We start from the raw sequence: 9,589 nt of genomic DNA on the forward strand, positions 1-9,589 counted from the left end.
GCATTGAAATGCCTACGTAAAAGCACGGTCCATGGTATGCAACGTATATGAGACAGGCAAAACATCCTCAGAATGTAATAATTCCAATTCCAAAAGGACGGATGTTGATAAGTGTGAATACTAGCAAATTATCAGTGTAATAAGTCATGTTGTTGTTGTTGTGGTCTTCAGTCCTGAGACTGGTTTGGTGCAGCTCTCCATGCTACTCTATCCTGTGCAAGCTTCTTCATCTCCCAGTACCTACTGCAACCTACATCCTTATGAATCTGCTTAGTGTATTCATCTCTTGGTCTCCCCCTACGATTTTTACCCTCCACGCTGCCCTCCAATACTAAATTGGTGATCCCTTGATGCCTCAGAACATGTCCTACCAACCGATCCCTTCTTCTGGTCAAGTTGTGCCACAAACTTCTCTTCTCCCCAATCCTATTCAATACTTCCTCATTAGTTATGTGATCTACCCATCTAATCTTCAGCATTCTTCTGTAGCACCATGTAAGTCATGGCTGAAACATACTGAGATGTATTATTTACTGAAGAATTGAGAAAGTAATAGAAGGCGACCATGAGAAAGATCAATTTGGGTTCCAGGGAAATGCAGAAACAAGCAAGATCATACTGACTCTACAATTTAGCATAGGAGATAGGTTTAAGGAAAGCAAACATAACTTTATAGCACTTTTAGATTTAGATAAAGCTTTTGACAATGTTGACTGGACCGAAGTTAGCAGGGGTCAAATAAATGGACAGAAAAATTATTTACAACTTGTACAGTAAACAGATGAAACTTATTCAATCTGTACATTGAGCAAGCAGTACAGGAAAGCAAACTAATATTCAAAGAGACGAAATAAAAACTAAAAGGTTTGCTGATGATGCTGTAATACTGTCAGAGGCAGTAAAGAGTTTGGAAGGCCTGTTGACTGGAATGGATAGTGTTTTGCTGAGAGTATCAATAAGGTTTGCTATTTGGGTAATAAAATAACAGATGATGGTGGAGAGGACATAAAATGCATATTGGCAATAGCAATAAAAGCATTTCTGAAACTGGGGGAGTTTGTTGACATCAAATATCAATTTAAGTGTTGGAGATTTTTTTCTGAAGAAGGTGCAGCCTTGCAATGAAGTGAAAACAGAAGGTGGTTAACAACTGTAGAGGGAGACCAAGGAATGAATACAGAAAGCAGGTTCAAATCAATGTTGCAATAGTTATGCAGAGATTAAGAGGGCTGTGCAGGAGAGACTAGCATAGAGAGCTGGATCTAACCAGTCTATAATATGAATACAACAACATCATAGCCACTTAATTATGGAGAGTGGTAGTACTTTGTCATACAATGTAATACAGCCCTGTCTTTTAGTATGAAGGTGGCAACCTGTGTGGTTATGAGCTTTTGCCTTAACTTGTTTACTGAGAGTGTTTAATATTTTACAAAATCAACAACTAACAACATTTCTGTATTATCATTTGACACAAGGAAAATTGTTTTAATTTATGTCCTGTCCTCAATGATAAATGGCATGCCAGTCTGGGAATCTAACAGAACCTGAACCTGATTACTATGATTAATTACAGTACTCTGATAGCACTGCACGCCTTATGAGAAACATTGCAATTGTGCCTACACTCTTACAATATTATTCTGCTGACATAACATAACCCAAATGAATCTGAAATCCAACAATGGAAACTCGAAATTGGAATATCAACAATATTAGGAAAAGGCTATACTGCTACTCACTGTAAAGATGATATTTTCAGTTGCAGACAGGCATAACAAAAACCATTTAGCTTTTGGCCAAACCTCTCTTCAGAAAAGAAAACACACACATTCACACAAGCAAGCAAACCTCGCACACATGTGGCTGTCATCTTCGGCAGCTACGCTCCAAGCAGCCGGAGGTGACGGTCTTGTATGCATGAGGTGTGTGTGTGTGTGTGTGTGTGTGTGTGTGTGTGTGTGTGTGTGTGTGTGTGCGCGCGCGCGCGCGCGCGCGCGCGCATGTTGCCCCTAAGTTAAATGTATAACCACCTTTTCATTGTGCCTGTCTGGAACTGAACATGTCATCTTTGAGGTGAGTAGCAATCTACCCTTTCCCTAAAATTGTTGAATTTGATATCCATTTAGCTAAGGAAATAAAATCATCCAGCAAACACAGTGGACTTTTTGTGGTGTCTGTGACTCTCATGATACAGTCATTTCCTTTTTTTGTCAAAGTTGAACTTCCCTTTCCCCACAAAACCATTGGAAGAGTGTTCTCTCACCCTGGCAACAAAGCACCACAACTACCAGTTGGAGGCAATATAACAGATTAGTTAGAGTGGTTGTTGATCTCTAAACTAAAACAGCATGGAGGGTGACTAGCACAATAAAGCTGGTTAGCTGACAGTATTTACTGCAGACTTACAAATTCCCATGAAATTTTCTTTATCACAGTGATTGATTTAATATTACAACTGTTTTTGTCCGTCAACAAGCTTGAGATTTGAAGACGGCTTATAAATGGACAAACCAGCTATGAATTAAAAATAATCTTTGTGATAAAAGTCCTACCAGTGTGCTCCATGAAAGAGACAGTCCCTGCAGATTCCCACAATTACTTATTTATTTAGACTATCTTGTAAATACCAGTCTCAGGACTGAAGACCACAACAAAAAGAACATCTTATAAATTGTTGTGACAAAAGATGGTCGCTTAGACAACTTTTCATCAGGATGACACTGGTCTGAAGATGGTCGCTAACACAAAAACCAGTTACCACAATGAATAAATAAATGAATGTTGCATTCTGGACAGATTGAATCTGTAATTATTTATGTTTATATACTGACATTTACATCAAAATCACGCAACTGCCTCTTGCAACAAATAATTGACATAGCTCACAAAGTTGGTTCTGTTGACAAAGGTTTATAGTTTCATAATACTAATCCAATGGGTAGATCCTGTAACTAATAAGGAGGTACTGAATAGAATTGAAGAGAAAAGAAATTTGTGGCATAATCTGACTAGAAGAAGGGATCTGCTGATAGGACATATTCTGAGACATCACCAATTTAGTAATGGAGGGAAGTGTGGTGGCAAATATTGAAGAGGTAGACCAGAAGACGAAAAGTAAGCAGAATCATAAGGATGTAGGCTGTAGTTGTTATTTGGAGATGAAGAGTCTTGTACAGGACAAACCAGTTTTTCAACTGAAGACCACAACAACAAAAACCAATACTAAACCAATGTTTACAAACACTGGGGTACGACTCCTAGTGTTATTCTCTTTTGTTCAGAGATATTCTGTTTTATCAATAACATGGAAATTATGATAACACATTTTGTTAAGCAACATAATTTTTTCAAGCTAAGAATCAGATCAAATGCTTTGTTTCCTTCACTGAATGTGCTAAGCATGACATAAGACCGTACATATTAACAAAATAGATGTTTTGTAATAATTAATTAAATGAGAATAACTGTGTCACGACTTAGATATGTGAGTTTATGGATTGGGTTGCCAAACAATAAGGTTATCAGTGCCCGTACACAGCTTAGGGATCTTTCACATTACTTGGGAGACTACACCATTCTGATTATAATATACACATTCTCTGAGGCACAAAAATATTTCATTTAACCATTAATGTTGAGTGAAAACTTTTTTTCTGTTTTTCTAATGTGTGGGCAATCAAATACTAATGTTTCATTGTTAATTGTTACTGTGTTGTCAGTGGTATGTCTAATTTGGCTTATATACCGACTGCAGCTTTAACTACTCAGAAATAACATAGCGTTGAAATTTTAATTGTGAGAGCTTTATTAAATAGTGCAGTCAATGATGCTAATGGTAGCATTAGAAGGTTTCCTATGAATTGGTAAAACATTTTAAAAAAGTCTAAGAAGATATGGTACCCACTGAGTTATGCTTTGCTGCTGTGAAGACTGCAATAAGTACAAAAGGAATTAGTACTCATCATTCCATCAACGACAATGTAATAACAGAACAAGGAAGAAAATCAGTCATGTCCTTTTTTAGGAACCATCCCAGCATTTGCATTGAATTCTGAGGTAAGCCATGAAAAACCTAAGTCTGGATGCCCAGTTGGGTTTGGAGTCCTGCTCCTCTTGAACCGAGCTCTAGGATCTTAACAACTTTGCATCCTTCTCCACACAATAAGTCGAAAACCTCTGTTGAAACAATGGCAGCTAGTTATACTGATACCGTCACAGATGAGGTTTTAGCAGACTGAGAGATCTGTTATTTCCACTGCTCTTCCTTAATGGTGCAACCTGGTATTCTGTCTAACTACATACTGAAGACATATTCTGTCTAAAGATTTGCATGTAGGCCTATATCTCACCATGCCTATGTGCTTCTGCTAGAAAATAAGGACATTTCTCTGTCAGTTAATGTGTTACAAGCCTTAGGGTCGCTGATGAAATTTCAATCATGAGGAAAGTCTAATGAATAGAAGTTCTCATGCAATTTTTTTTAAAGTTCTTCATATCTTATTTGCCCCAAGTGTTATCAAATTTCATAACATCACCTGCATTAAGTTACTGTCATTATAAAAACTCTATAATCATGTGGTCTTACCATGCAGAATAATAAAAAAAAATGGAAACCATTCAAATCTTTGTCAAAGCACAAAAAATGTGCACTCTGAGTACATACATGCACACGACATTGGTTTTTCCAGTGTGCATCAAAGTATCAGACCCGCTACACACCTGTTGAACCAAGACTCTCTCTCTCTCTCTCTCTCTCTCTCTCTCTCTCTCTCTCTCTCTCTCTCTCTCTCCCCCCCCCCCCCCCTACAACACAAAAATACTCTTCAGACTTATTATAACTGCAACAATGAAACAATATTCTGTAATAGTTCACTCAACAACTCAAGCAGCTCAATTCCATTGCCTTGATATTATATATGCTGCTGACCTTGACAAGCAGGCGCATTGACATAAGAAAGAAAGAAGCCCGGAAGTTTTAATCAGAGAAAGAAAGCTATTCACCAAATATAAGTTCCTTGAGAATATGAAATAAGCTGACACTTTACAAGCTACTATAACCTCACACTTGTCAACTTAGGTACATAATAAAACAAAGAACACAAAATCACTAAGAACACTGCTCACTTCCACTGTGTTATTTGGACTACACAAGTTACAAATGATTAGTTTGAAAAGATGAAAAACACACACACACACACACACACACACACACACACACACACACAGTGTGTGTTATATCTTATAATTTACTCTTATTTAAATATACCATCAAAAATACAGTTAATTTATCTCATAATTTACTATTATTCAAACATTCCACATTCTTAATGTCTCAGTATTTTCAGTGTCAACTGTAACAAATCAAAAATGAAAAACGGTTTTCACTTTCTTGAGAATACATTGAAAACTATGCACTGTTGTTAAAATAATTCTAAAGAAAACTACATTATCCTTAAAATGTGACAAGTCAGTGGACAGGCAGCAGAACACAGCTGTTGCAACTTTTGACATATTTTTCAAAACTGTGTGGCTAACCTTAAGTACTCTTATGAAATGAGAATTGTTATGCAGTTGTTATTCAACTGATCAAATATTTTGTAATGTTCATTAATTTCTCTGTAGTCCCCAAGACAGGTGTAAGTTATTTGCTTTTGACAAAATTTACTGAAGTATGTTAATGAAACTGCTGCATGTGATATCAAAATCTCTCTTTGCACCTGGCTTAAATTACTAAATTGGTCATCATCTCCTGTTTGGACCATGCATCATACATTATCCATTATATTAACATTGGTATACAGTCTTGCAAAGGTTTTAATATATCCAGTCTTGCACGGGGAAAAAGGGAAAACAATATAGGCTACTCAACTAAAGTAAATCTACAACCTGAGGGCTATAATAGTAGCAAACTCTGTCCTAAGAACACAACACACTAAACAGATCAAAAGGAAGCACCCTGTAGCTGTGGGATTAAGAGAAACTTGGAATACAGCACATAAAATATTCATCTAATGAAAATTTATACTGGTGTCAAAAAAAATGTCAACAAAATGAGAACTAGGATCCAGTGGGCTGTGTATTTTTAGCTGCTACTACTCACAATTACAATGATGGAGAAATACATGCAATTCTGCACAACAGCATGATGTAACGGATAATAAAAAGATAATCGTGCATCACAGCCAATGAGTTATGTAGCTAGTTTGTTTGTGTGGTCATCCTCCGTAGCAAGTATATAAATTCCTGTTTTGTAAATAAAACTGTGTTTTTCTGCTGCAGGAAAAGGCAGTTATATTTACAAAACAAGTAGTTACTCAGTTTTTCTTTCACAGCGTCGTCTTACATGCAAATAACTGTAGGCTCACAAAAAAGCAATTAAAAACTTCCCACGATAAATTGAATTAACTGGAGAAACAAGAAAATACAGGCAGGTAAATGCTAATCGTTACTATACAATTAATCTGGGAGAATTAAATACATGTAAACAACAGAACGTAAACAACAATGATAGGGGATATACAACTATAAGAAAACAACAAAACAAATAATTTAACAAAATATATATGCTATAATTTTTCAGACACGCAAATCAAATGAAAAATTTGAAGTTTACATACCTTCTGATTTTATGTTGGCTCCTTCTTCGATGGGGATCACAAGAAGAGGAAATATTCCACTAAGTCCAATAAATGTTGATCCGATCAGTGAGAAAACCCATGGATGATACTCAAATCCTGAAATGCCTGAAGATATGGCAAGCAAAAGTGAACTCGGAATTAAATCAGAAACCATGTCCTTATAGGCATACCACAATTCCGCCGAATTATTAGACTGACAACTTATGAGAGAGGCACTATCAGTCGAGCACATTGTCTACTACAGTAATTTTTAAAGTTGTCACTTCCTACTAAATGCACGAGACCACTTATTAAGTCCTAACAGCAGAGCTGCCGCTCATGTGGTATGATTAATGTTTGCGTTCTCCTCTAAAAGAGAATGATAGCTTCAGATATGACCACTGGCCATCGACGAACAAAATCAATGACCGATATGAATAAAACAAGCGCTCTTAGATAATGCTAAAGTGTAATCTGATTATGTTATTTGTACACGATTTCAAACTGCTCACACACACTGGTGCACAGCAGTTTGTGAACTGCCGACTGAGATTACATCCCTTGTGTTTACAACGACTACGTAACTCACGAACTCGTCGGTAGATGGCAACAGCAGCCAGCATACTCATTGCAGAGTAAAAGTCGCTCCCGTGAATTTGGACGCGATATTCAGCGACGATAAAGCTAGCGACATGCGCTAATATATTTATATATTTGTCTTAACAGCTTGATGTCAATTTTCCATGCGACATTTCACCATATCTGTTCATAAACAATACACAACTGTTTTCCGGTCAAGACAAGGGACAAGATCGCGGTAACGATGTTCACTAAATAAAATTTAGAATTTATTCTAAATGACAGCTCCCCACATATTAGAACTGCTCATGTTCTTTACTTTTCAATGCAACGTAATTTTAAAGTTCATTACGATGTGCAAATGACCACAAGAATTTGGAATGTGATACTACTTACACTACCCAAACACAAGTTCGGTAAAACTAACAAACAAAAATCCTTGGAAAAACAAAGACTAATTTGAAACATACAAAACCTCTGAAGAAAAAAAGAAGACTTTGCCTGAAACATGAATATATGTCTTTACGATCTTTGATTATATGACGCAATCATCACTCTCAAGTTAACGCAGCAAATCACAGAATTGGATATAAGATGGTGAATTTTGAAGAAGAAAAAAAAAAATAAAAAATCATGTTTCCGCCCGGGATCGAACCGGGGACCTTCCGCGTGTTAGGCGGATGTGATAACCACTACACCACGGAAACATCTACTTTCTGACAGCACTTTTATTGGTATAAAACGCTATGACAGTTTTCTCATTTAATTGGTGGTAGCATAGTTTAACATATATTAGACTGTGGAAATAGGACATTGGAATGGAATAATTCTTACCATTTCAATATCTAATCATTCATGTTTTAACCCTCCGTTATTTGCGCGAAAACTCGTGTGACATTGTCACTCGCGCGGATGACAGGTGTCATCCACAAAGCAAGCGGTCTATTTGTATTCTTTGAACGGTATTTATGACTGATTTTATGATTTTTTTTATTCAGTCTAAATATAGTACATCTAATATTCGTACACCGTTCGACCATTCGAAGAACAATATCTTCAGCTGAATTACTGGCATTACATGGTCCCTCTGGTTGCTTACCGACGTACGGTCCTAAATTCTAAGTGTAAGCTGTTTTTATATCAACCAAAGCAAACACTTTTAACCTATACTTTGCTAGTTTGCTAGGGATATATTGCCTGAATGGAATGGGCAGTTTGCTCTAAATGCCAAAAGCTGTTCGTCAACAGTACGATATTCACTAGGTGAAAAAAGTAAAAATAAAATAAAATAAAATTGGCAATTGTTCGTGAATAGTACAAGTACCTCTCTGATAGGAGCCAACTTGTTAGTCTCTCTGCGAACACCTCTATCACGGATATTATCAATCCTAAGACATGTCACCAGAAACCTGAATCGGTTTTCACTTATGCATAAATGACATGATTCAAGTCCGTTTCCCTTTGAGTTATCCCACAATTTCGATATACTCTTCCTAGAACATCTCAAAGATCCACACAGATATAACAAACCAATGAAAGCTCTGGTATCTATCGCATCTGTTTCTTTAGCATCCCTTTCCCTAGAGAAATTACCATGAACTTCACTGATGGATATATTTATTAGTGCATGTTGCGATAATGCTTATTATGTTTTCATTCAAGAACAAATTCAGAATTTCTATTTCTGTCTTTTTTATCCGAGCTTGATTTTTTGGTCCAGGCAAATGCGTAATAATATTACATCATCTGCTTCTAACAATGGTAGGATATTTATTTTTCCTCCGTTTAGTTATTCCATCTTTCCCTAAAAGAAGTGCATCCCCTTGAGTTACTTCTTCCTGTGAACATATTCATCATTCTCTGGCACTTCTTGTTCTGTTCCTGAACCATGACCGCTTTCATACACACAGTCCTCAGTCTCTGAGTCAGCGCTATCACTATGAGCATCTTCATCACTTAGCTCATTGAACCATTCCAACCATACATTAGGATCTCTACTAAACTCTGTCCGAGGTTTTTTTGCTTTTGACATTTCTTCCACAATCTAAAAATAAAGAGAATACTAGGTAACACGGGAGGTAACTGCATAGTCAGTTTCAATAAGTCCAAATTTACGCACATGAAAGATCGATGGAATTTAGGAAAGGAATAAAGTAACACAGACTTACTTTGTTTCAGATTGTGGCAGCAGAGCTCGCGCGAATGACTGGTGTTCTGCAGACTATAATAATTTTTCATAAACAATGTATCTTTCGTAACTGAAAGCCAACAATGATTGGAGCTAACTGCTGGAGAGGTAACAGAAAGGTACTGAAAATGGCTCGATCTCAATCCTACCCTGTCAGATAAAATTGAGGGGGAAAGTCATGTGGATGACGAGTGTCATCCGC

The 9,589-nt window shown here is 36.8% G+C and overlaps 1 protein-coding gene and 1 non-coding gene across 2 annotated transcripts in view; both read right to left on the bottom strand.

The window, feature by feature from the left end:
• Nucleotides 1–7,212, bottom strand: part of LOC126175489 (zinc transporter ZIP13 homolog) — a 205,879-nt gene extending 198,667 nt beyond the window's left edge. The window contains exon 1 of the mRNA XM_049922309.1: nt 6,621–7,212. Coding sequence (XP_049778266.1) covers nt 6,621–6,873 — 253 coding nt within the window. The 5' untranslated portion in view covers nt 6,874–7,212. The remainder of the gene's footprint in view (nt 1–6,620) is intronic.
• Nucleotides 7,213–7,833: 621 nt separating this feature from the next.
• Trnav-aac (transfer RNA valine (anticodon AAC)) lies at nt 7,834–7,906 on the bottom strand. The gene has a single exon. It is a non-coding gene; the product is annotated as a tRNA-Val (tRNA).
• Nucleotides 7,907–9,589: the final 1,683 nt, after the last annotated feature.

This window comes from Schistocerca cancellata, chromosome 3 (assembly GCF_023864275.1).
Source record: "Schistocerca cancellata isolate TAMUIC-IGC-003103 chromosome 3, iqSchCanc2.1, whole genome shotgun sequence".
NCBI classification, from domain to species: Eukaryota; Metazoa; Arthropoda; class Insecta; order Orthoptera; family Acrididae; genus Schistocerca; species Schistocerca cancellata.